This window comes from Corylus avellana, chromosome 10 (assembly GCF_965113065.1).
Source record: "Corylus avellana chromosome 10, dhCorAvel1.hap1.2, whole genome shotgun sequence".
Lineage (NCBI taxonomy): Eukaryota > Viridiplantae > Streptophyta > Magnoliopsida > Fagales > Betulaceae > Corylus > Corylus avellana.
Genome location: NC_142499.1, coordinates 21,955,253 through 21,981,544, shown reverse-complemented (window position 1 = coordinate 21,981,544; position 26,292 = coordinate 21,955,253). Strand labels below are relative to the sequence as shown.

At 36.3% G+C, this 26,292-nt stretch overlaps 4 protein-coding genes across 4 annotated transcripts; 1 reads left to right on the top strand and 3 right to left on the bottom strand.

Annotated features, from left to right (window-relative positions):
• Window positions 1-1,783: 1,783 nt before the first annotated feature.
• Window positions 1,784-9,326, top strand: LOC132192053 (protein BREAST CANCER SUSCEPTIBILITY 2 homolog B). The gene is made up of 20 exons (XM_059607243.2): window positions 1,784-1,974; window positions 2,052-2,186; window positions 2,693-3,742; window positions 3,827-3,951; window positions 4,070-4,224; window positions 4,570-4,692; window positions 4,773-4,970; window positions 5,054-5,135; window positions 5,236-5,286; window positions 5,384-5,459; window positions 5,593-5,704; window positions 5,790-5,861; window positions 6,388-6,586; window positions 6,664-6,846; window positions 7,115-7,257; window positions 7,335-7,397; window positions 7,506-7,716; window positions 8,421-8,588; window positions 8,684-8,770; window positions 8,876-9,326. The coding sequence occupies exons 1-19, from the start codon at window positions 1,824-1,826 to the stop codon at window positions 8,738-8,740; spliced, it is 3,354 nt and encodes a 1,117-aa protein (XP_059463226.2). The 5' UTR covers window positions 1,784-1,823; the 3' UTR covers window positions 8,741-8,770; window positions 8,876-9,326.
• Window positions 9,327-10,485: 1,159 nt separating this feature from the next.
• TBL35 (TRICHOME BIREFRINGENCE-LIKE 35) lies at window positions 10,486-13,496 on the bottom strand. The gene is made up of 6 exons (XM_059572729.2): window positions 13,290-13,496; window positions 12,846-13,125; window positions 12,447-12,618; window positions 11,766-11,962; window positions 11,524-11,676; window positions 10,486-11,026 (listed from the first exon to the last, which is right to left on the bottom strand). The coding sequence occupies exons 1-6, from the start codon at window positions 13,480-13,482 to the stop codon at window positions 10,696-10,698; spliced, it is 1,326 nt and encodes a 441-aa protein (XP_059428712.2). The 5' UTR covers window positions 13,483-13,496; the 3' UTR covers window positions 10,486-10,695.
• A 1,638-nt stretch (window positions 13,497-15,134) lies between these two features.
• Window positions 15,135-18,561, bottom strand: TBL34 (TRICHOME BIREFRINGENCE-LIKE 34). The gene is made up of 5 exons (XM_088511093.1): window positions 18,213-18,561; window positions 17,923-18,094; window positions 16,969-17,165; window positions 16,250-16,411; window positions 15,135-15,520 (listed from the first exon to the last, which is right to left on the bottom strand). Exons 1-5 carry the CDS (start codon window positions 18,545-18,547, stop codon window positions 15,178-15,180), a joined length of 1,209 nt encoding a protein of 402 aa, XP_088367219.1. The 5' UTR covers window positions 18,548-18,561; the 3' UTR covers window positions 15,135-15,177.
• Window positions 18,562-24,102: 5,541 nt separating this feature from the next.
• Window positions 24,103-25,191, bottom strand: PYL4 (PYR1-like 4). The gene has a single exon (XM_059607522.2). It carries the CDS (start codon window positions 24,923-24,925, stop codon window positions 24,299-24,301), a length of 627 nt encoding a protein of 208 aa, XP_059463505.2. The 5' UTR covers window positions 24,926-25,191; the 3' UTR covers window positions 24,103-24,298.
• Window positions 25,192-26,292: the final 1,101 nt, after the last annotated feature.

Sequence of the window (26,292 nt, the reverse complement as noted above, 5' to 3'; positions counted from 1 at the left end):
ATATATATAATAATGTAAGTGTACATTTTGGAAGAAGTGGGGGGAATTTGGAGTCTTCACTTTTATTTTCCATTTCTTGACCGAACAAATCAGGTGACGACCAAACATGCCAGAAGGTCAAAAAGTCAGAGCGGAGATCTAGTGTTATATATCTGTATATAACGTTCCTGTGTAAATGTGACCATGATGCTATGGTGGGTCCGCAGCACGACAAAACCGGATCAGACGTCCTCTGATTTACAAAGGAATGATGATTACATGTGTGTATCTTCTTTGAAAACTACAGAAAACCAAATTGAAAAAATGAGTCGTGAATATTGAACTTTGAATTAGAGAAAGAAAAATAACAAACATGTAATCATACCTCTACATAGCATTGAAAAGAAGATGAGTTTAGATAGGGATTTTGTGGGATTCCATGTAATGCAATTTCCTGAGATATGACCTTCTTCATAATTTTTTTAGAAAAATTTATAGAAGCGTACATTTTTATACCAATAATACGACAAAATAGGTTGTCTCTCAATCCTACTTAGCATTCCAATATCTTTTCCGTTGCGGATGCGATTATCGATATCTTTTTTTTATTTATACTCTTGATTTAAAAATATAAAAATAACTTAATAAAAAAAAAAAAGGCTGACAAAGCAATGTGCCTACTATTTTTTATTTCATGTTAAAAAAATTGCTTATTATGAGTATGAATTGTTGTAAATTATGTTAGGGTACAATGAAAATGACTTGTCATTGGGCAGTTTCCACCGTATATCAATTATATCCAAAAAGTCTTACTCCAACTCAAGGCTCATCTAATATACCGGCCCGTTTTCATGTACATCGGCCCATAACATCTTGGCCTGCATCAGCCCCATAGTGCCCCCAGAAAGATTTGGTACTTGTGACCGCATCGTGTCCCCTATGGTCCCTCACACTTGGTGATTGGATGAGAATCTCTTCTAAATTTTATTAAAATTTGAACTTAAGAAAGGAAGTTGTAGAACTCGGGACTTGGATCCTCTCCATTTCATTTAGTTAGTTGTTTTTAGGGGGTAGTTTTATTATTTATTTACTTTTTTTTTTGGACAAAAATGTCCTCTTAAAACAACTAAATGCATCCCTTCAATTTCATTTGAAATTGAGAGGATCCTTCTCTTAAAACTCGCTTGCAGAAGCTCTACACCCTAGAGCTTCTCACAAATAGACACAACTCTCTTTTTTTGGATACTTGAATTTCAATAGAATTTTGACAGTCTAATTTCAAAGGATCTCAATTTGATGTGTCCTCCAATATATCAAAATCTCTTATAATAGATAATTTGTAGAAATCTCGAAATCGAGCACAAGACTGTGAGAGAACCTTGACGAGTCCTTCTTATCGATTGAGATCTCAAGCAATTTGCTTCTATTATTGTTAGTAATTTAAATAACAATCTTGAGAGAATTCATATGAAACTTATCCAAATAAATTTTGAATTGTCCAATCACCTAATTAAATGAATTTCATATAAATTTTCTTACAATTATTGTCCAAATTTACGGGGTGGAGCATGAGGCTTACCCAAGTAATGCAATATACTATTTTTTTTTTAACTATCTCAAAATTAATATAAATTTTAATAATGATTATTAATAATTTTTAATAATGATTTGTAGGGATTCAAATCCCCCTCCATCAATTTTACCTTTCCCGCCTTCTCGAAATATAATGGAAAAAAAAAAAACGTTTCTTTAGCTGAAAACAAAAGAAAGCCAAAGCAGCCTTTCACCGTTTTTCTTCACAGAAAGTCCTAATTACAATTCTAAAATCCACCCGACGCCGGAGAATGTCGACGTGGCAGATATTCTCCGACGCCGGCAACAGTTTCCGGTGGGAAATCTACGACCGAGACCTCCAAATCAATCCCGATGACGAACATTTTGATTCACCGAACGGCAGCTCTCGTCTACCTTCCATGTCAGATCTTGTTCTCCAAGGCATCTCTCTCTCTCTCTCTCAAGCGTGTTTTTCGTTGCTTAATTTGTGCTCTGGATTTTGATTTGGTTTGCCACAGGGTATTCGAAGCTTCTGGAAAATCGCGATGAAGGCGTTGGGAGCTCTCCGATGTTCCGAACCGGGTTGGGAAAATCGGTTGCGGTGAAGCAGTCTTCGATAGCCAAGGCATTATCTGTTCTCGGCGACGACACAGGTACTCACGACTCTCAGAATTTGGGGATTTTCTCTGATTTTGGGATATAGTATGTAACAAGGTCCTTGGTGGTATCAATTGTGATGGTAATATATAACAAACTTGATAATTAGTTGGATGGTTATGTCACTCTTTTCTTTAATTATAGTCTGTTTGTTTACCAAGAAAGCTGAGGGATGTGAGGGGAAGGAAACTATTGGGGCTAACATTTTGTGCTGTGTGGTTCTTAAGAAAGTGAAAGACATTACTTGACTGCATCCCCAAAAGTATTAAAGACTTCAAATTAGTTGATTTTTTCCATTATTGAAAGCGAAAATAATAGTGAATATGAAACTCGATTTTATGTTCTTTCTTCATGTAGTTTCTTTGTGATCAAAGAGAACGGCGTTGTTTTATTAATACTAGATGTAGAACATGTATATATCGTCTCATAATTTGATAAAACCAAGTATTCTTATCTTGGTCTTTTGGAGACAGCTTTTATTACCTCATAGAATGTTGTGCAGGCCAAGTGCTAGCTAGAGATAATGGATGTGGTTCCTCAAATTCTCTCTTCCAGACGGGCTCTGGGAAAACTGTCAATATATCTTCAGATGGTCTGGTTAGAGCTAAAACATTGTTGGGATTGGAAGAAGATAATGATAATTGTATTTTTCAAGGTCTTCAACATTCAGTGAAGCCATATAATCCCAATGGACCATGTGGATGGAAAAGTCCATCCCATTCAGAAATGAGAGACTGTGTGAGCAATTGTGATATTAAGGATGGTACATCAGTTTCGAGACCTTTGTTAACTTCCACGTCTGGTTCAGCAGGAAGCAGATTGAAGAATCAGGCAAATCCAAACGTTATGCAACCTGAAATGCAGAGTTCAGCTCTCAAACCACCTCCAATCAAGTTCCACACGGCAGGTGGAAGATCTATATCTGTCTCCAGTGATGCACTGAAGCGTGCTAGGAGCCTTCTTGGTGACCCGGAGTTGGGAACTTTCTTGAATGAGGAGGATGCAGATGATTCACTTTTTTCATTTTCAAAGGAGGCCAGATTCAATGATATTTTGTCAAATGAGGGAAATGATCCTTGCACTCCCTTTTCTTGCGAGGAAATGGCAAACAACAAAAATACGTCAAAAAGTTTTGTAACCCCGTTGCGATCATCTTCTAATCAAGTGCAGTTGTCAGTCAAGTCAGAACATATTATTTCAGGGAATAACTTGATCAAAGAATTTGATTCTGTTCATTATGACAGTGTTTGTAGGTTAAATACTAATGCATCTTCTCTAGAGAAGCGTCTAAGCGACAGGCAAGGTGATCCTAATACAGCAGCAAAAAGTTCTTTGGCTAATGGTGTCAGTTCAAGGATTAGTCCACTTGGACGGTCACCAGCCAGACCATTGGTTGATATTTCAAATACCATTGGCACAGCTTGCACAAATAACGGACAAATAGCTAATGTAAAGAGAATACTTGGAAAGAGTTCTACTTCTCCGTTCAAAAAGCCCCGCAGTTCCAAATTCTCCACTCCGTTGAATAAGAATGTTCCATTAGTTCCTAATGGTAAAATTCATGCAGGTCTTTTGAAATAGCTTTGTGTTTTTGTTGGTTATAATGCTTCCTCAAGTAAGCTACATGTTCCATCAGGTTTATCTACTCTACCATCTGAACACTCAAGTTGCAGAAAGAGAATTTCCTCACGATACCCCTTTCAGATTCCAAGAATGTATGTCAAGGAATATTTTAAAGCACCACCATTACACCAGAATACGGTACATAGACTATCAGTACTGTTGTTTTTCCTCTTGAAGTTTCTTTTTCTTTTGGTAATGACACCATTTTACACCCAAATTATTAGAATATATTCAGTTCTAACACAAATGAATATAGTTGGAGCTTTTGTCAGACCAGGTCAGATGCATCAAATCAACCAATGCAGAAAAGTACATGTTTCATGACGAGTCTGGCTTAAATTGCATTGGACCAGAAGCTTTTTTCCACATATTGGCTCAGTCTGGAGCATCCATGCAATATGCTTCAAAAGAGTAAATTCTCTACTATATTTTTAAAGTTACATTGCTTCTCGGTTTACAGATGCTCAGTATGATCTATGCAAACTTTAGTTACAATATTAGCTTTGCATAATCTATCATCAACTTGTCATAGAGTTGGCCTGCCCATGTAATTATTAAATAGGATTGATCTGGTAATTGGATTGGTTGGATTGTGCAGCACCTTCAATGTGGTTGTTGTGAACACTATGGAACTTCTGTGCTGTTTATGGTTCAGGGCTCTTCAACAGTGTGGTTGTTTATGCTTTTCTATCAATTTAGATAATATTGCACTCTGCCTCTAATCTTTGTTTCGCATTTTGCGTAATATCTATCTAGGTGGGTCATAAATCACTACAAGTGGATTGTTTGGAAACTAGCATGCTATGAGAGAAGGTATCCCACTAAAGCTGCTGGAAAGTTTTTGACAGTGTCCAATGTGCTCGAGGAATTAAAGTATAGGTATTTAATTATCTTTAGTTGTATGTTTAGTCCTAGGTGTATAAGACTTCCATGAGAAAAATTTGTATGCATTTACATAGATATGAAAGAGAAGTCAATCATGGCCACCGTTCTTCAATCAAGAGAATTCTGGAAGGGGACGCATCACCTTCTTCAATGATAGTTCTATGCATTTCAGCTATTTGCTCAAATTGTGACCTAAAGAATGAGACTTCTTCCATGGCAGCAATTGGGGATGAATGTAGTAATACAACAAAAGTTGAACTAACTGACGGGTGGTAAGAAAATGACTAGATACATGTTGTGATGCTTACACTATATTTAAAAGTTCTTTGGCCTGTAGAAATATCTTGTTTCACAGGTATGCAATGGATGCTGTTTTGGATGTACCACTGTCGAAGCACCTTGCTGCTGGAAAACTGTTTGTGGGACAGAAACTTCGGGTAATATGTTCATTTCTTTGATTTTTTTTTCTACCCTTCTTTGAGTAGAACATTTCCTTTAGCATTGTCTATTGCTTACAGTTTATTTTGTCCTGCGCAGATCTGGGGAGCAGGATTATGTGGCTGGGTTGGGCCTGTTTCACCCCTTGAGGTTCTTACTGGTTTTATTTTTTTTGTTGAATTTGAATTGTTCGAAAAGTTTACTTTCTGTCTTTGGAGGTTTGTCTGAGGTTTTTATTTGGTTTCAGGTGTCAAGGACAGTTTGTTTGCTATTGCATGGAAATGGGACATATCGAGCTCATTGGGCTGATCGACTGGGATTCTGTAAGCACTATTTGTGCTGTCCACAGTTTTTTTTTTTTTTTTTTTTTCCTTCCAGTTTTATATGGCCTTAAGATATATATACAAATTTTTCTTCTTGCCTTATAATGCATGGCCCTCGAATATATTTCCACAGGTCAAGGTGTTGGTTCTCCTTTAGCATTTAGGTGCATTAAGTGTAATGGGGGTCCAGTCCCCCGGACCTTAGTTGGAGTCAGACGGATATACCCTGTCCTCTATAAAGAGAGGTAGTTTGATTTTTTTTTTTTTTTTTTTTTTTCAATCCATACCTTGTTCTGTATGATGAAAATCATTCCTGTTGCTTTCATCTAGGTTATTCAATGGAGGGTCTATTGTGAGATCAGAGAGGATGGAGAGTAAAATGGTGCAATTGTACAATCAAAGGTGACCTCTATTCTTCCATATCATGCCAATTTTAATATTGTTTACTTCTCGAAAACATTCATTGATTGTGTGCTCAATCCATTTGTAGATTTCAGTGGCCTACTTGAAGTTTTAAATATTTATCTACTTCAGTAGTTCTTTAGTCTTCCCTTCCTTATTGATGTATGTTCAGTAACAATGCATGTTCAGTAAAGCATACTATCATACTTGTTCTTGCTAGAATCATGGATAGGTATATAGCATATGGGTGCAATACAATATAGAAACATTGATGTGATAATCCTTGAAAAGTAGGATACAATATGATGAGAATACAGAACACTAATGAAGTAGCCTTGCTAAAATCTCTCTTTTGTAAGTTGTAAACGGAACTATGGAAAATACTGTGATTCCAAACATGGCCAGTTTATGAGATGGTTTTCCTGTTAATGATGCACAAGGACCTCTAATTCTACAGCAATGACCTTAGACATTCAACATGGCTTTGTTGCAGTTTTTTTGTTTAATGATTTTTGTTTGGCTGCAGGCGAGCTGCTGTTGTAGAGGGCATCATTTCCGAGTTTCAAAGAGACATAAAAGGTTCACATAATTATGATGACAATGATAGTGAAGAAGGAGCAAAAATTTTAAAGATACTTGAGACAGCTGCAGAACCTGAAGTATTAATGGCAGAGATGAGTCCGGAGCAACTAACATCTTTTACCACTTATCAAGCAAAACTAGAGGTGGGCTTTAGATGCTTTGCTTGAATTAAAGTCCAAATGTAGAATGAGGTCATTAACTATGGCTAGTTTGAACTTAGGCAACCAGGCAGACAAACACGGACAAAGCAATTGAGAAAGCTTTGGAAGATGCTGGCTTAGGTGAGAGAGAAGTCACCCCATTTATGAGGGTGAGGATAGTTGGATTAACTAAGAAAATCTGTCATGGAATGGACAGCCCTAAGGAAGGCTTGATAACAATCTGGAACCCAACAGAGAAGCAGGTGAATCCAATGGTGTTGTTCTGTTTTCCTTGAAACCTTCTTTGCATCTAGTTTGCTCATTCCCCCTCCTCCCCTACCCTCTTTTCTCTCTCCTCTACCCTCAATCCCCCAACCCCCATGTGTATGCATACATGTGTGTAGTCACGCCTGCCAGGCCAACATGATGAATGTGTTCTCTTTCTCTCGTTACCGTCTCTGCATGCTTATCATGAATGTTATGTAGTGTGTTTTATAAGCATTATAATTAATCTACTTACTACTGTGACAGCAACATGAGCTGGTTGAGGGGCAGGCTTATGGTATTGCTGGACTTGTGCCGTTTAATTCTGATGCAGATACCCTCTACTTGCAAGCAAGAGGATCCACTACCAAATGGCGGCCTTTATCTTCCCAAGCAACTGAACACTTTAAGTAAGTCTCCACTTAACTTTCTTATTACAAAAAATTAAGAATGTTAATTGAATCTAGCTCAAAGATATCTTTTGTAGGCCATTTCACAATCCTCGCAAATCAGTCTTATTGTCAAATTTGGGTGAAGTTCCTCTTTCCAGGTGAATTTCAAATTCATCCTTTCTGTTCTGACTTTTTTGCTTTGCCTCCATTTTCCTTTCAAGTAGTAAAGAGACGTTGTAAACTCATTAACTGTTTGGTTTGTTCAGTGAATTTGATATAGCTGCCGTCGTTGTGCATGTGGGGGAGGTTTTTACATCTCCTCACCAAAAGAAACAGTGGGTGTTTGTGACAGATGGCTCCATTTCCGAGTCACAGTCAGAAGAATTATCCAATTCTTTACTTGCCATCAGCTTCTGCACTCCATACATTAATGATGGTTCGTTTGCACCCATCAACTCTAATCTTGCGGGATCCACTGTGAGTATATCATGTTCCTTTTAGTCACCTCCAAGAGTGGCATTTATCTTTATCAAATGAGGCAATCATCAGAGATCACTTCGAGATGAGGGAATAAGAGCTCTCATGGGAAGATTTGATTCAATTCAACGGAAGGAAATGCAATCTTCATAATAATTTTCCTTTGTTCTCATAAATCATACACCTTTAAATATGACTAAATGGATGAAATGACTGATTGCTCCATAACTGAGACAATCCACAATATGATAACTAAATAAGAAGGCAATTAACTCCAGTTCTAGATTACCATCTATTGAAATACTAACACAATAATACGTTGTTTTGGAAGAACGTCTTACCCAGGACATGGAAGTTTACTACACACGTTGTAGCCCTTTTACTTGGTATAAGCTTCCCGGATTCTTTATTGTTGCCTTGAATTGTTGGGCATAGACGTTAGTTCGGTGATTTTTAATTGTTTCAAAAAATAGCAGCAACATACCATTTTTGTAGTTTATCAAAGAATCATACAAATGGTTGATTCCTGCATGATACACTTTAGCTCCAAAGACGCATATCCTCTCCCTTTCTTCTCCAACACAATCCTCCCCACAAAAAAAAATCAATCCACCACACCCCGCCACCCCCACCCCCCCCCCCCCCCCAAAAAAAAAGAAGAAAAAACCCTACAGTTAGTGACAGTGGTAGTTTCCACATTGCAGGTTTGCTTCTGTAATCTTATCAAGAGAGCGAAGGACCAATTGAATCATCTTTGGGTAGCAGAAGCTACAGAGAATTCAATCTACTTTCTGAATTCTGATCCTCCCCATTGTGCTCACCTCAAAAATGCAGCTGCCTTTGCTCAAAGATGGGCAAAGATCTCAAGCTTGGTGTGCATTTTGTGACCTTGATATCATATTGATAGCATTTGTTGCATGTTGTCTACTGTTTAATAAACTTTGCACTTGTTTCACTTTTTTTGCAGACTATTGATAAGCTTAGGGAGAAAGTTTTATTTATTATTGGTGATTGTAAAAGCTAGATTATAAATGTAGCTGATCTAAACTGACGAGTAAGTCTCTCCTGTTTGTTTTATTTAACATCGATGAGGGGATATCTAGCCCCTATATGCTATTTATTCTAATCTCAAATTTCTCCATCTTGGTGCTAATTCCAGGGCAAAGTCGATGGATATGGCGAGTCCATCATTCAGAATGCTTGAAAAGCTTCATTTGGTGGCACAATCTGGTTCCTGGTTAGAATGTCTGCCCCTTCTTTGCGCTTGAACTGTATAACTATTAATGTTGAAAGAAGCTTCGATTATAGTTTCTTTTTGCATGTCTTTATCGCCAAATGTTGAAAGAATCTATAAATGTGACACTATGTATGCAGTGAAGAAAGTAGCATGAGCTTCTTCAGTTTTGAGCCAACTTCCATTTTTTTAGAGGTTTTGGTTGATTGAGCATGTATAGTTATTACCGTTACTAATACAATTTTGTTAAACATTCTGTAAGCAATTTTGCTATTTTTAATTTTCTGGGTGGAAGGGCTGAATACTAAACTGCCGGAGGGTTGAGGTAGGTTTAATGTTCAGTCTGTAATGGGGATACTTTCTCACAATTACTAAGAATCAATGACCAATCTGTAAATATAATGATAAAGTAACAATGTTTGTTTGTTTGGAAAAAGTTTTCCTTTGAATTGAGTTGAAAGGAGATTTTCTTCCGACTTAATCTATTAAATTTATATATATCTTTAGAACATGTGAGAATTATGGATTTGGATTCCTAACAAATTGTTGTTCAGATTGCTAGCAATTTTAACAACAAATGTGAGAATTTTTATAGGGTCAATCTGTCCAAACAAATGGACGGAAAATAAAATTGATGTCCGAATTACTAGCAATTTGGACAACAAAATTGTTGTGGATCTCTATCCGAGAATCATATGTTCGATTGATCCTATTAACTTTAAAAAAAATATTAATTTAATAAATTTGATTGAAAGAAAATAATAGGGTTCTTATCAATTAAATTGTAAGAGTTTTCAATAAATTGACGGCAGAGTATATGAATGGTGTTACATTAACACACCACTAACATGGGTATCACATCAATTTCCGAGGCTATAATAAAATTAGTAATTTCCTCAAATATTTTTCTTCTATGTAGGATCTTGTGAACCGCATGTTACACTATAGATTATTTACTTTTATGTGAAAATCTAAATCTATGTTTTTTGGCTAAGGATACGCATAAAAGTAAATGGCTTCTTTTGACAATGTTTTTTTTTAGAGAAGTTTTATATTTTTAGTAAAAAAATAAAAAAATAAAAATATTAACAAATAACTTTAAATGCAAAACACTTAAAACTACTTTTACATTATATCATTTTAGAACACTTTCAACCAAAACACGAAAGAAAATTATAAAAAGTTTGATCAAACGTACCTATTAAATATTGCTTAAATCTTAGATTCAATTGATAAACACCTTCAGACATTAAAAATAACATTTTAATGAGTCACAAGATTAAAATCATCTAATCCACACTAGAATTAATCTATCCAACGAAGATTAATTCAATGAAACTGCATTCAAATGGTGGGTTAATTTCATTCTCGTTATTAGTAAGAGCAATGTTCATCTTTGTTTGCTAAAGCTTTTTCATTTTCTTTTTCTTGTTTTTAAAATAAAAACATTAACAACCCAAAATACAAAACACTCAAAAACTATTTTTACTTTTATGTCACGTCATAATACTTTTTCAAACGAAAAACACCATATAAAAAGAACTATCAGACAGAGCCCAAATCTTGATCTTTAATATTTGGACTGAATAAATTAACTGAGTATCTTGTTACAAGCAACTACTTCCCTTAAGAATGGAAGCATCAACACATTGGCATTGGCAGGATCAAAACTCAAACTTCCCTCTTCCATTGTTAATTCTCTATATCAAACCAACTAAGAAGACCTTTCTAGTATACATTTGTTTTTACAAAAAATGAAAAAGTAATTCATTCCACACATCAGGTACACCAGGCAAGCACCAATGTATGCAATCAGAGTAACTTGCAGGGTTCGACAGTTGTTCCGGCCTCAGAGGCTCCCAAAACTTGCGGTAGATCGAAGGGTGGCCGTCTTTCCGATACTCCGAGAGTTGAGTAATATTGAGAACTGAAACCTTTGAACCTAACCTACTGATGACCTTCTCCACCATGCTCATTGTAGGCAAGTCAGAACCACTTCCCCAGTAGCCTTCAAAATCTATAGGGGTTTTCTCATTATAGCAATTGCCTTCACTTCCTCGTTCCCACTCTCGACTCCTGAGCACAAATTAATTTTTCAAAATTTGTTGAGTGGATTACATGCAAACGTTGATATTGACAAATGACCTAATTCTGTTGGCTTATTGGCCAACTATGATTTTAATTTCTTTTCTTTCAAAATAAAGAATTTCTTAGATCAGATTTAGAGTATTCTAAGTTTATCTAGAGTACGAAAACATCTCCTGAACCCTAATGGTCCTTCCTTCTTCCTTGAAAAGCCTGAACTTTTCGTTTTTGGCAGTCCGGGTTGAACAGACTGTGACTGCAGAGCAACCGGAGCTCTCTTTTCTACATATTTTATAACCAATAGAGCATCAATGCTCCTAAATCCAGCTTTAAACACAAACTCCTAAAACACACCACCTCTTAACTTTTTATGAGTTTAAATTAAAGTTGTAATAGTGGACAGAAGAAACAATCCAATAATTGGTATTGATTGCACGACTGGTGCCTAAACTGAAAGGAAATTGAAAATTAAGGCTTTTGGCACTCACCAGAGATGCGTCGGGGACATGGTAACAAAAAAGACTCGCTTCTTGAGGGGATCAACTTTAGAAGCCACCCAGTCTGCCCATGCCCCCATGGCCATTTCCATGGCTCCTAACCCATCTAATTCTTCACAAACCCCGTTTTCTTCAGTACTCCATCTGCGAAAAATACGACACCAATAAATATTTTTTCCCCTGAATAGCTCATTTTTCCTAGTCAGAAACCAGGATGGTATTATTATACTTACAACAGCTTAACTGGGCCTTGTCGCCACCACAAGTATGTGTTGAAAACTAGTATATCAGCATGCTCCCACTGCGATGCATGCTTAAGGATTGAATCAGGACGGATTATCCGTTCATCCGATCTGTGATTCACGGGATCATCAGAATTAGATTCAACAAGTAACGGGGCCCAGAGAAATTCCACAGTTGCATTATATTCCTGCAATTGACACAAGATATAACAATGAAGAACAACAATATGAAATTCTCAGTATATCTTTTTTGGTAGTCATAATCTTACCCCACCCTAAGCAAGCACAACTCAACCCCCCCAAATTCATGTCTCTTGTTAGTTATCAAAAGTTATCACCTACTTAAAACGTTCACTAATGACCTTTATAAACATATGCATGCACATTCTGTTTTTTTTTTTTTGTTAATGACGTGGAACCCCTTCAAGGTAGGGCAACTTTATGACGCATCCCTGTTGGGTAAATCCCAGATACACGACCCCACTTGCAAGAACGGTCGTGTATCGGTTGAGTGAGGACTTGATTAGACAATCTTGTGGTATTAACCTAACGAGTCAACTATCCGAGCTTAACTCTCGCGGGCAGTTGCTGACACATTCTTTACCCCTTGTTACACAGACAATCATATGACTCATACATTTACTCCAACCACTTGGGAAGGGCCTAGCTTACCTCTGCTCTGAAAATTGTAAGAGGGGCATTTGGCGTAATGGTTCTCTTATTTGCTGGAATCACCGACTGTAACAAACACAACATTGATATCCATTGCCCTCTGTTAAGTGAATCCCCCACAAACATTAGCCTTTTCCCTCTCAACTTCTCCCACATTTCAGTCACACTCCATCTACAAAACAAGCCCAAATAAAGAGAAAAAAAATCAATTAATACCAATTAAATCGGAACTTCACATGAACCATGTACCATTTTTTGTACTACATTTGCAAGGCAGCATTTTTTTGAGAACATCGGATTCTATGAAATTCAAAAGTATTAATTTTGCTCTAAAATTATACTAGCATAAATCAATGCCAATAGAGACGAACCAGAAGCAAAGGAACGACAGAAAATCACCTCTTCAATTTGCAGTTGTGCGGTTGCCATCTCCAGTACTGGTACCCCAAATCAGACCTCCCATGCTTGTGACACGCCAATTGGTCCGACATGTACGGACACTCCGACTCATTGTACAGCGGATGAGAAGTATTATCAAACACCCATTTGCCCGAGAACACATCACAGGTCTGCGAAGCCACTCTCCGTTGTCCGTTCACCGCCGGACGGTCAACCCATGCAATTCTCCGACCACTATAGTCCCTTGTGGAGTTACACTTACTGAATCTATCCAAAACTTCTACAATCCAAGAAAACCAACAAAGACCCATCAAACCAAATCCAAGGAAAAGCACGATTCCAAGACACCCAAGTAAAGAAATTAACCAAGAATTCAAAGGCAAACCAAAAAAAAAAAAACAGAGTAAAGTAGACCCAGATCCCTAGCGCTATGAACTCGCGTACCTTGACCTGGGTTTAAACGATTTGGCTTAACATATCTGACCGAAGCTTCCTGATGATGATGAACATGGTCCGGGTTTTCTTGGATTCGCTGGATGTTACTTTCGTTGTAGAGGACTGTAAAAACTATGAAGACTAGTAACAGAAACACCAGCAAAGGAAAATGGGTTTTCTTTCTGTTCCACCGCTGCATCATGAAAGAACAACGGATTTGCTAAAAAGCAAGCAAATCCGAGAGTCTGTCTCTGTCTCTCTCTCTCTCGTCAGAGGTTTTGACCGAAGCATTTGAAAGAAGAAGAAGAAGAGGGTTACCTAGCTTGAGACTTTACATGTATTAATGCAAATTTGTTAAGACAAAGATTGGGTGCTTCCCGTACCATTGGACTTGCCTTAGAATCCCCTTCGTTTGTCCCATTTATATTTTATAATCAAAATGTTTAATATCGATGATGTAGTTATTCATACAGTTATTAGAATCCCATACAAGATTTGTGAATGAGTGATTATCTAATAATAAAATACAAATAATTTAGTTTAAAAATACAAATAATACAAATAATACAATCTTATGAACTCTAAAAGAGAATTATCTGAAAAATACAATGAATTCTGATTGCATTTGACAAAATTATTCCTAGAATCATAATAGAGTTGTAGTAGATAAAGAATATTATGAACGTTGCCTTGTCATGATTAGCTGGATCATTGATTTTCTTGGGGCTGTCTGATTGCTCAGAATGTGACAGCTGTAATGTAGCATATATATTCATTCATATGAAAGTTTTCTTGATCGATGTCGGTCGCAGCTCTAATTTATGGTCTTGATAGGATTTAGAAATAATTCCAGTATGGCCTACTCCATATTCAAATGAATAATAGCTTTTTAAGATTCAAAAGAATATGGTTTGGTTTCATTAATTTACCATATATAGAGGCAGTCCATTATTATTAATTTTTCCACAAAAATAGGGTCCAAGTTTTCCATATATGACTAAATGTACTTCACCAGTTCACCGGTCTTCATGTTAATTAGCACCTAATTTTAAATGAAGTGATAATAAATATACTATTAAAAATGTAAAATAGAGAGGATCCTAACAGATATTTATCATATTTTCATAGCCAGTTTGAATTAAGCTAGAATAGTTTATTTATTTAAAAATCTAGTTAAACTTTAGTCACCCTTTAAGATTTGATTGATAAACAAACTCAATGTCAAGCTCAGACATAGTACTACATTCAGGAATGAACTAGCAAATACCCTCACTTCCTCTGTTGTAATTCAAAAAAAAAAAAAAAAAAAAGGAAAGAAAGAAAGAAAACTAGCAAATATAGATTTAATCTGTCTATAATTTTTAATTTCAACAATTAAGTTCTTAAGTTTTCCTCTTGTTTTAAATAGTTTCCTTTGTCACTCAATTGTCTAAGTATTAACGATAGTTATGATATATCATGTTAGACCAACCAATTAATGTCACATGGTCCTCATTTGACACATCATGTGCCAATAGTACTCGTCACGTGACACAATCATTATTATTTAAAAAAAAAAAAAATGAAAAGTCCCTAGATTTTTTTTTCTTCTTAAGAAGTAGTATTAGTATATACCTTTCAATCCCTTGAGCTTAATTTGTGATTGATTGAAAATTTAACAATGCTAAAACTTATAATTAAGAGTCATACTACTCTTCAAACCAACTTCACAAAGTTAGACATAACGTGTTTTAAGTAGCTGACATGAAAAGTCACTTAAAACACGCAACGTCAACCGGTGTGAAATGAGTGTGAAGAGTATCATTACTCTCTATAAATTAATAAATAAATTAAAAAAAAAAAAAACAAAAAAAATAGAAAACATGTGATGATGAATTTTATTTCCAAATGGAGTTTGTCATTTATGAACAATGTAAGCATAGAGGAACTCATTCCAGACGTCGGGCACTCCAGGGAGGCACCAATGTATACAGTCTGCATAACTACTGGGATCTGATATTTGCTCTTCTGTTAGGGAATCCCATTGCTTCCTGTAGATTGATGGGTGGCCTTCTTTTCTGTATTCAGACAGCTGGGTGATGTTAAGCATCTGTACATTCACTCCTCTTGTTTTCAATTCATCAAGCACGGTTTCAACCACTCGCATCATTTTTGGATCCGAGTCACTTCCCCAGTACCCCTCTCTTGAAACTGGCTCTGTTTCTGCGTAACAATTTGCACCACCACCCCAATCTTTACCCCTGAAATATACATCCATCTCCATGGTAAATTTTGTTTTTAACTGTCATTGATATTGAAAACTTTTTTCCTTAGAAAAAAACATGAACAAGTGTTAGGGATGTTGCAAAGTATGTGTGATGTTGCAAAGGATGTGTTTTGGGAGTGTTTGTTTTGTTTTTAGTATGAAAAAAATGTTATGATGTAACGACATAAAGGCAAAAACAGTTTTTGTGTTTTAACAAGTATTTTGTATTTTGAGTTATTAGTTAATGTCTTTGACTTGAGAATAGAAAATAAAGTCATTAGCAAACACGGTATTTTTTACTGCAAGTCTCTTACAAATTAACATGACAGTTCATAGATACTTATCACGTCAACCACTAAATAATTAATATTTAAGTTGTTTAGTGAGTGAATTAATAAGTATCACGTGAATTGCAACACGGGTTTGTCAAGAGTTATAGGAAAATATGTACTACCCAAAACATTTGCATAATATATATGTGACGGACCAAGGAGTGTTGACTGGGAATATGGCCTCCCTCCTCAAAAAATGTTTAAAAAACAATATTTTAGGTCTTTTTTGTACTTTAGCCTATATAAAAAAAAAAAAAAAATGCAATACAATCTAGCACACTTAAAGTTAAATTTCTAGTTCCATCCTATATATTTACATTACTAATATATATGATTAATTTGTTGAGAAAAAAGTAATGCATGATTTTGGAATTTTGTATTAGTGGAGATACCTTTCATGAGTTGGTGACATGCTAACAAAAAACAATTGGGTCTTGGTTCTATTAACATGCATTTCCAACCAATCAGACCACGTCCTCAGAGCCATCTCATAGACCCGCAGCATCTCTACATCTTTATAAATGGCTTCCTCACGGCTTTCAAATGATCCCCACCTAATCATTGCCATATCAAAAATCAACACAATTAGATTAATATTTAAGTCAACGGTGGTTGCAACAAATCAAATGACAATACTAAAAATGTAACTATAAATATAATCCACACTTTTACCAAATTAATCATTATCTCTATTGATGTAACAATGCCAATTAGTTTTTGATTTTTTTTTTTTTTTTTGGTTTAAAACAATAATTGATTAGCATTGTAACGTTAGTGTGGTGGAATAATAATGAGATAATTAAAAAGTACAGTTCTTAGCATTATTCTACTAAGAGTGCATTTGACACTGGGATTTTGTAAACTAAGTGTCGTTTTAAATCAAATCACAAAAAAAAAAAAAAAAAAAGTATCATTTAAGAATGTTTTTTATAATCACAATTTTAAATTGTAGAAAAATCTGCGTTTTACCAATCACAGGTAAGAGGGTGTGTTTTAAAAAATGCACGATTTTAGCAAACGCTTAATTGCGTTTTTAAAATCTTGTTTTCAAATCCCAGGTTTGTATAAATGGTGATGGAGTTGTTGGGGGTTTGTAATGTATTTTACTCACAAAACATTCATTTTGGGTCTTCTCCACCAGAGATAGGAATCAAAGATGAGTATGTCGGCGTCGGTCCAATGCCTAGCATGCTTCTCAATTGCCTTCACTCTCACAATCCGTTCTGGTAACCGGTGGGTCACTGGATCGTCGGAGTTCGATTCCACTAGCAACGGAGCCCAGTAGAACTCAATTGATGCATTGTATTCCTTCATCAGATTAGCTAGCTATTAGCTTCTCTACTATAATTTACAACACTTTGAAAAGCAACAAGTTTGGCAATTATATATGGAACTAGTTGTTCCTTAATGTAACATAAGCATTATGTACTCTAATAATTTTATTAAAAATGCATATAAGAATTACATTCTCGAAGGATATATGTTAGTTTAAATAAATTGAGTTAAAAAAAATTTTCTTTAAATCCAATTTAGAAGAAAATTTTGTCCTTCACTAATAATAGTAATTTTCTTTTTTGGGTATGTTAATTGGATCTGGATTTTCATTCATTTGCTATCTGAATCGAGCGAAGACAAGATAGCTAATATGGGGCCTACAATTAGAAATTTAGGAGAGGGGGGGACAAATTTTTTTTTTTTTAAAAAAATAAAATTAGGCTTAAAGATAAATTTTGAGAGGTCTATTTCATAAAAATATTTACAATTTTAAAAATAGAGTAACATTATTTAAATTTTAGTGAGGCCAAAAACCCTGAAGGCTAGGGGTGGTTCCGTCTTTGAAGTCTTAATTGTTAGTCTTTCGAATTGCTGGATAAGAAGACAATGGTCACTACGATGTCTTATTATTTGCCCAACAATTAATTAAGGAAGTACTGCGCACGCCCAGAGAGGCTGTGTTTTGGCAAAAGTACTTGCCCAGAGTCAGAGCCTTATATATACGTGCATGCAATTGCAAGTCTTCAACTTTATATATTTAAGGAAATTATATATATTAATTAATACTCACAATGGCCTTAAAGGTGATTAATGAGCCATTGCTGCTCATTGATTTAAGCTTTGGAGGGATCCATGAATCAAGCAGGCAAACCATCGACACCCACTGGCCCCTATTCAGAGAATCCCCAACAAACATAAGCCTCTTGCTCTTCAGCCTCTCCAGCAGCGCTGTGGCGTTGAACCTAGCTTATTAACATACAACAAAAACGCCCACGAATAGCTCAAAAACACAGACAAAACACAACCTTAAACATATCATCATCATCACCATTTGTTGTATGTATGTATGTATAGATATACCTAGGAAGGTTGCATTGGTGAGGTTGCCACCTCCAGTTCTGATAGCTCAAGTCTTTTCTCCCAAACCTCCCACAGGCCAACTGATCAGACATGAAAGTGCACTGGTTCTCTTTGTATAGAGGGTATGTTTGGTTATCAAACACCCACTTGCCCGAAAACAAATTGCAGTGTGACAGTGAATCGCCGCCGCAGGTTCTGTCTTCCGATGGCCGTCCTCTGTCTTGGGTAAGATAAACGGCGGCGATGATTAGGACGGTGAGGAGGAGGCCGATAAGGGAATGGAAGCTGCTTCTGATACCCCATGTTCCAATGACCATTTGGGTTTTCTTCGCCATTAATGATCAATCAACTTCTCCTTGATCTCCTTGTGTGGGGATTCCGTATGCTTTCTCCTTTATGAAGTTTCCAGCGGTAGGTGAAGAATCATTTGTCATGAAGTAGGAGTAGTGGAATTGCAGCTTTGGGTAGTTTGATGAAAGCAATAGTTAGTTTAAATTGCACGCACATTGACAAAAATAACACTATATCCAGCAGACAAAAGGGTACGGTCGACATACTATGGATAAAAGGGAGAGACCCATATCTCGTTGTCTATTCATGATCGATCTTCTACTATTTTCCTTTTTTTAAAAAAAAAAAAAAATTATTTATATGTGCTGATAAATTGATATATCAGCAATTCTTTCTTCTGTTTCCTTTAATTCTTTTTATTTTACCAATTTTTCTGATAGTATATATCCTATCTCGACCCAAACTAGAATTTATCGCTGGCCAAATCATGAATGGGGAGTTAAACTTAATTTTAATAGGAGTCAAACTTGATTGATCTTTAGGCTCAAGTATGAATGTGTGTGTTGATTTTTTACCTAACTCATGAACCTGATACGAATTCAACATAAAATTAATAAATTAAGGATAATAAGTCTAACTCGTTTAATTAAATAAATTGGTTAAGATTGCCCTGTATAATCTTATATATACTAATACCTCAACCAAACTCAAACTTAATTAACCCATAAATACAAATTAACACCCCTAATTGACATCCCTAATATCAACGTCATTTACACTAATATTTTCCCAATATTTTTTATATCATTGATATAGGCTGATAAATCGATATATCAGCCAATATATTCACTTATTTCTTTTGTTTCTTTTATATCATGAACCCGATACAAATCCAACATGAAATTAATAAATTTGGGTTAAGACGCTTGATTAATTAAATAAATCGGTTAAAATCAACCTGTATAGTCTTATTTATACTAATACCTCAAACAAATTCAAACTTGACACATAAATACAAATTGCCACCCCTAATTGACATGGCCTAATATCAACGTCATTTACTATATATATATCAGATTCATATTATAATAATGTATTCACGGAAGTCAATGCGAAGTGGTATATGGGTAACTTAGGCCATAACCAAAGCTGTCCCTTTCGATTTAATTTTTCTAACGCCTTGTTAAACCTGAGCTGTTCGATCTATTGGGATTAGGTTGAGTTGTTGACATCTCCACATCCATGTTCGTTGGAGTAAAGGAACTCCCAAAACTCAAGTGCAAACCCTCTAACGGTAACGGTCATGGATTTGAACCCTAAACCCATATATACTTACAGTTTATATATACATGATGGCATTAGCTAGCCCGATTGCTTGTGAATATATATGCTAGTGTCCTTCAATCCCATGTCTTCTTGTTTCCTCAGCTTCATTACTGTGTCTAACAAAAACGAACCCCACTTAAAATTGGGTCAAGCTCTAATAGTTCAAATTCTATGTAATAAAGCAAATACCGCTACTCTAGTGGCTAAAAGTAGTTATTCGGCCACCTTTAATAGTTAACTTAAGAGTGGTCGAATCATTCTTATGATAAGAAAAATGATGGTTAGGCCATCCCAAAAATTAGGTAAGGGGTGGCTGAATCACCCCGGTAAGGTTGGCCTCATATTCACAAATGCAATTGAGTGCACAACCAACCTTAGATCAATGCCTGGAAGAGAAAAATGCAAAGTTAGCTCGAAGACTTGCCATGAGGGTCAGTGAGGATACCTTCAATGCTTAAGTTTGTAAGGATTTTTCTCTGGTGAAAAGGAGAATGTAATAGCACTAGAGTAATAAAGAGGTTGGAGTGGTTGTTTTATCTTACTTATGCGGAATATTTGTTTCCCCTATATGGATCTAGCTAGGTGTCGTCTACTAATAGACATGTCCTATGTCAGGCGTCTTTCGTTAGTAACTTATAGTCCTGGCATTGAATTTATTGCCCCCTACAACCGTTATTAGACGTTGTTTAATGCTACGTACATATATGTTGAAAGGTCAAGGGTGTTGTCTAATTCTTTACGGGAAACATCAGGACAATTGAGATGATGTGGTCAGGAGCGGAACCAATTAAGGCTTAGGGTACTGGTCCCCCCAAGCCATAAGATGGTCCCTAAAAATATATATTTTTTTTATAAAATAGACACTTAAAATTTGATTTTTGCCCTACCCCCAATTTTTTTTTTTTAAATGTCACCCCAAACTAAAAGTTCTAGATCCATCCCTAAATGTGGTATAGCAATTATCCCCTATGATGCGTCCTCCTTTGTCCTTTGAACCCTTGATGGCTGATTCATTTAGCTCATTGAGATCCATGGTTTGGGCCTAATTGTTTGGCCCAAATGAGTCTCCTCAACTCAAGGCAAGCCACCGGCCCTTCTTTTTCTTCTATGTGTTGTTGTGTTATAAACCATTCATTTAATGTGAAGGACCCAAATTAGAGCTATTTCATCCCGTGCAATATCTTATATATTGTACGTACAGTGAGAGTCTCTTCCAAGATGATATATGTTTCATATTTGGTAGACAAGGTCAATTGAAAACTGCCTTCGCCTCTCCTGCAGTGGGTTAATTTACTATATCATATTCGTTTATTGCGGCAATAAAATAACCATAATGTATTGAGAAAAAGGCATTAAATTTCCTATCATTTTAATCAAAGAACAAATATATATATATATATATATATATATATATATATTTTCATCTTTTTTTCCCTTATGCTCCCGGTTCAGCATTTATCGCGGACCGGATATTGTGTCTTAACAATCAAAAGCCGGTTTGAGGTTTTCAATTCCGAGTCAGATTTTTTTTTTTTTTTTTGGTTTCAAATAATTTTAATTCGGAAAAATTACAGTTTACCCCCCAAAGTTGAGAACGTTATTCAATTTGAACATCAAAGTTTCAATTTTTACAATCCACCCCCACAAAGTTTCAATTTTTTTCAACTCGACCAATATCATCCCAAAATTTCCATATTGCCCCTGATTTTTATTTTTTATGAAAACGAAAACAAATTTGAGGGTGCAAAAATGACCAGATGACCCCTGAATTTTTTTTATAAAAAATAAAAAATAATAAAATAATTATGGGCAATATGGGAAGTTTTGGATAAAATTGGTCAAATTGCAAAAAATTGAAACTTTGGGGGGTGGATTGCAAAAATTGAAACTTTAGTGTTCGAATTGAAAAACGCTGTCAACTTTGAGGAGGTAAACTGTAAATTTCCCTTTTAATTCAAACTCAAATTATGTGAAGTCAGGGTGGTTACTTGCATCGAACAAATTGAAAAATGCTACATATTAAAAATGTAATATATTATCGAGACAAAATAAAAAATAAAAAAATTTCAAAAGCTTTTTCTTCACTTTTGAAGAGACTCTTATTCTTTAGTAAACTAAAAGAATATAATTTTTGACTCAAAACTTTTCTACGACATAAAGTGCAAGAACCTAATAAAAATATATACTAAATTATCAGCGATAACATGTAACATTTTTTCATTCTGTTTGAAAAAAAAAAAAAAAAAAAGCAGCCTAAATTCACATAATTTAAGAAATTACAATTTCAATATCAGAATTGGACCAGATACACTGTTGGAAACCTACTTTGACAAGTGAGTTTGATAATTATAAAAAAAAAAAATTTCTGGCATATTTATTAACGGTAACGGGGCGGCGGGATCAGCTGCCGCAATGATAAGTATTGGTAAGAATGATGGTTAGTTGAAAATACCGTAAACAGGAAGCAGTATGGAGTTTTTGCAGGGTTTAGATAATCAAATTCAATTCAAATCGTCTAGAAAAAGACAGGAGAGAGAGAGAGAGAGAGATGGGTGGCGTGAAGGCATTGAAAAGTAGACAAGAGTACACGGGGGATCATTAAAAGCAGCTCCTTCTCCCTCCCACTTGCAGACCAACTTGCACAACCGTCCTATTCAACACCCAGCAACCAAGAGAGAGAGAGAGAGAGAGAGAGAAGGAGAAAATGCAAGTTGCATTTATATATATATGTATTTATTTTATATATAAAAAGAGAGGTCGATAGGGAGAAGACAAAAGAAGGATGCAAGTTGCATGTTTCTTTTAACAGCTAGTTGAGCTTTCAAAAGTCCAAGTTGCAGCCGCGGGCAGCTGTTGATGATTCCTATCACGTTATTTTTGAGTGTTTTTTAATGCACCATCCCTCCCTCCCTCCCTCCCTCCCTCCATGCATACCTCACCCTACCCCTCCTCGATACTTCCAGCCTCCATCAATTAACCCCCCCACTCATCTTTCTTTCTCTTTTTACCCCTTTTTTTATCCTTTTTTTTTAAATCTTCTTTCCCTTCCCTCCTCCTCAAACTGTACACACCCAAAAGCCTTGGAACTTAAAGAAAGGACCCACCCCTCCCCCCCCTACCCACCCACCCACCCCCCAGCATATTCTCTAACTGCACTAACCTTTTTCCTTCCTACTTATACCTTATTAATTACTAATTATATCTCAATTGATCTTTTTTTGTGTACGTACGTTTGGAGGAACAAATTTGCCACAGCATGTGCATGCATGAATGAATAAGCCTTAGGAGTTTCTAAGGTTCCTGCGATTGTAGAGATACAACTTTTATAATAGTCTCTTACAATAGAGACGGTTTCGGTTTAGCGATAATTTACCTGACACGTTACATTTATAAATTGACATGACAATTCATGTATCATAAGTGCTATATAAATTGTCATATGTCGATGACTCATCTTATTAGCATTACGGTTCAATGATTTAATATTATATTTTTGCATAATAATAAGACATTCTAATCTAATCTATAAATTGTTTTCTCAACGACTTAAATTTTTAGAGTAATGCTAGGTACCATCTTTTTATTTTCTTAAAATCCTCCTAAAGTTGACGTGACTTTTAAAATCACCATTAAATTTTAGATGAATCATATTTGAATTTTGATCCAATTGTGATTTTAAAAGTCATATTAGCTTTAAAAGGATAAAAAGATGGTACTTAACATTACTCAAATTTCTGACTTGGCACCCAGCTTTAATAACAATCAACTGTTTAAGGATTTCACCATTGATTTAAAATCCTTAAAAGAATTGAATACTTGGCTGATTAAAACCTTAAAATCATAAGACATTTACAGTTTTGTCTTACTCTATTAATTACTAAATCAAATGGGTAGTTGAAGTTGTGGGAAATTGGAAAACCCACCCCATAAATGAATCATTTTATAATAGGCCGATAAACGGTCGCATCACCGCCGTCGTCATAGTCGTCATCAGAACGGGCTGTTTCACGTGGGAAACTTGGAATACCCACATGACCACCAACTTTTATTATTCAAAAAGAAGAACAATCCTCCTTCCTTTTTGTTGGTCTTCCATTCTATCCATCTGATTTCTCAGTTCTGACAGACACTGTGTAATCGTGTTCGTACCGTCTCCGTCCTACTGTCACTCTAATCTTTCTTTAGATTCTTTTCGTTTTAAAATCTCTATTATAATCCAGATAATTATCGGCTGAATCGGCCACATTATAAAAAACAATGAAAAAACAGGGACTAGTGGAGGTGTTATGTCATAATTCTCAAACATTATTGTGTATTACACAGAAAAATATGTAGCAAATGTGGGATGAGATCGAACTAGTGCTAATTAATGACGTTAACTGGATCTTTGATTTGGAAAACCCACATCGGATAATCACAAAAAAAGGACGGCGTATTAATATTTATAATAATATGAGAAAATTTACTTTTTATGACGAAGACTTGTTGTTGGGTCGGGCGGAGTTCTCGGCGATCTGAGCCAGTGACTGGAGGTTGCACCGAACGATGGTGTCGACGAACACTGAAGTGTCTTCCCTGGTGTTCCCGGGCGGTACATCGACGACGTAGGACTCGATCACTACGGTACCGTTGCCAGCGGGTGAGGGGTGGAGAGTGGTGACCGACCGGTAGTTGGCGAGGCGGTGGTCGCCACCGACGACGCTGAAGCTGATGACGTGACGCTCTTCGTCGAGGATCTCGAGGCGCTCGGTGCTCCTCCCGGCGGGGAGGCCGGAGACGACGCTGACCTCGCGGAGGGTGCCCACGTCGCCGTCGCCGACGACGACGTGGCAGCTCTTGACGAAGTGCTTGTAGGCCTGGGGGTTGTCGAAGCGGCGCACCACGGACCAGACGGTGACGACCGGCGAGGAGATCTCTTGCACGACGGCGGAGCAGCACTGGTTGGGCCCCACCGCGTGCGTGTGGTAGCGCGCCACAGTGTCCGGCACTTGGGTGGCGCACGTGAGAGGGAACCACTCGTTGTGCACGCACTGCGTGGCGGTGTTGGTGGGTGTGGCGTTGATTCTGTGGAGTAGGAGTGAGGATTTTGAGAGCATTTTCGGACGCTCTTTTTGTGTCGATGGGATTCAGAACTTCAGATTATGGCCTTGTTCACTTTTGGTTGCATAAGTTTGTGTGGAGGTGGGTATATCGTATTGTGTGTGTGTGTGTGTGTGTGTATATATATATATATATGCTTTTGCGAGAGAGAGAGAGAGGGTGGGCCGTGGGGAGAGATGGGTTAGTCGCTTTCCAACTCTTCCCAGAGGTGGTGCTCTGGGTGATCTTTACAGTGGGCGATGAGAGAGAGAGAGAGAGAGAGGGGGGGAGGGGGAGGAGGAGGTTGTGGGGGGGGGGGGGGGGGGGGTGGGGTTGGTTGGTTTGTCAGAAGAAAGAAAGGGTTAAATTAAGGTTCATGTGGGGAGATAGAATAGGGATAGTGGGGCTGTGTTCAATTACAAGGGTGCCCCTAGGTTTTTATTGGCAAATTACAAGTCCACCCCTAGCTTTTTATTGGTTTTGACTATGAGATGCCTGATTTATCAACTTTGGTACATAATCTATTTTCGATCAAGTTTTATGCAATGAGAATTGTATGTTTATTTTATGTTTTGAATTAAGGCTATAATCGAGCTAAGCCGAGCCGAGTCAAGTTTTAAGATTTTAAGATTGGCTCGTTTACGAATATGCTTATTCGAGTCAAGCTATTAAATGTGTGTTCAAGCTCGTTTAAAATTCGGGCTAGCTCGAGTTAAGCTAGTAAATTTTTTAATATATGATCTGAACAGAGTTCAAGCCCGAATTTTAAAATAACTTATAAACATTTATCTATATTATAAATATAAATATTCAGTAATTTATATTACATATATTACTTAATTACTAACATACATACTTAAATTTATATAACTAATTTTTAGTTATAAATTAATATATATTTGTGTGTGTATATATATATAAACAAGTTAACAAGTCAGGCAAACAAATTGGTCGAACTTTAAAAGAATTTTCTTGAGCGAGTTGAGTATATATTATTTACTAATCGAGTTGATTTTCACAATAACGAGCGAGTTTGTACAATATCAAGTTTGAGTTTGAGTCGAGTTAAACCGAACAGGTATAGAGTAGATTTTCGAACGGATTGATTTATTTACAACTCTATTTTGAATGGTTTGTTATTATTTTTATTTTGTGAAAAAAAATAAAAAAAAATAAATAAACAAAGATAACAACCATCTTTTGCTCTTGCAAGTTGTAGGGGTTCCTGCGTCATTTGGTATCCCAAAATCCCTTACCAACTGAAGTGGCACATTGGTAATATATGGGGACAAAAAGGTCCATATGGCATAACTGCTCCCAAAAAGATTGGCAAATAGACGATCAACTTGCGGGAGAAGCGTAAGCCCCATGATGAGATAAGGAT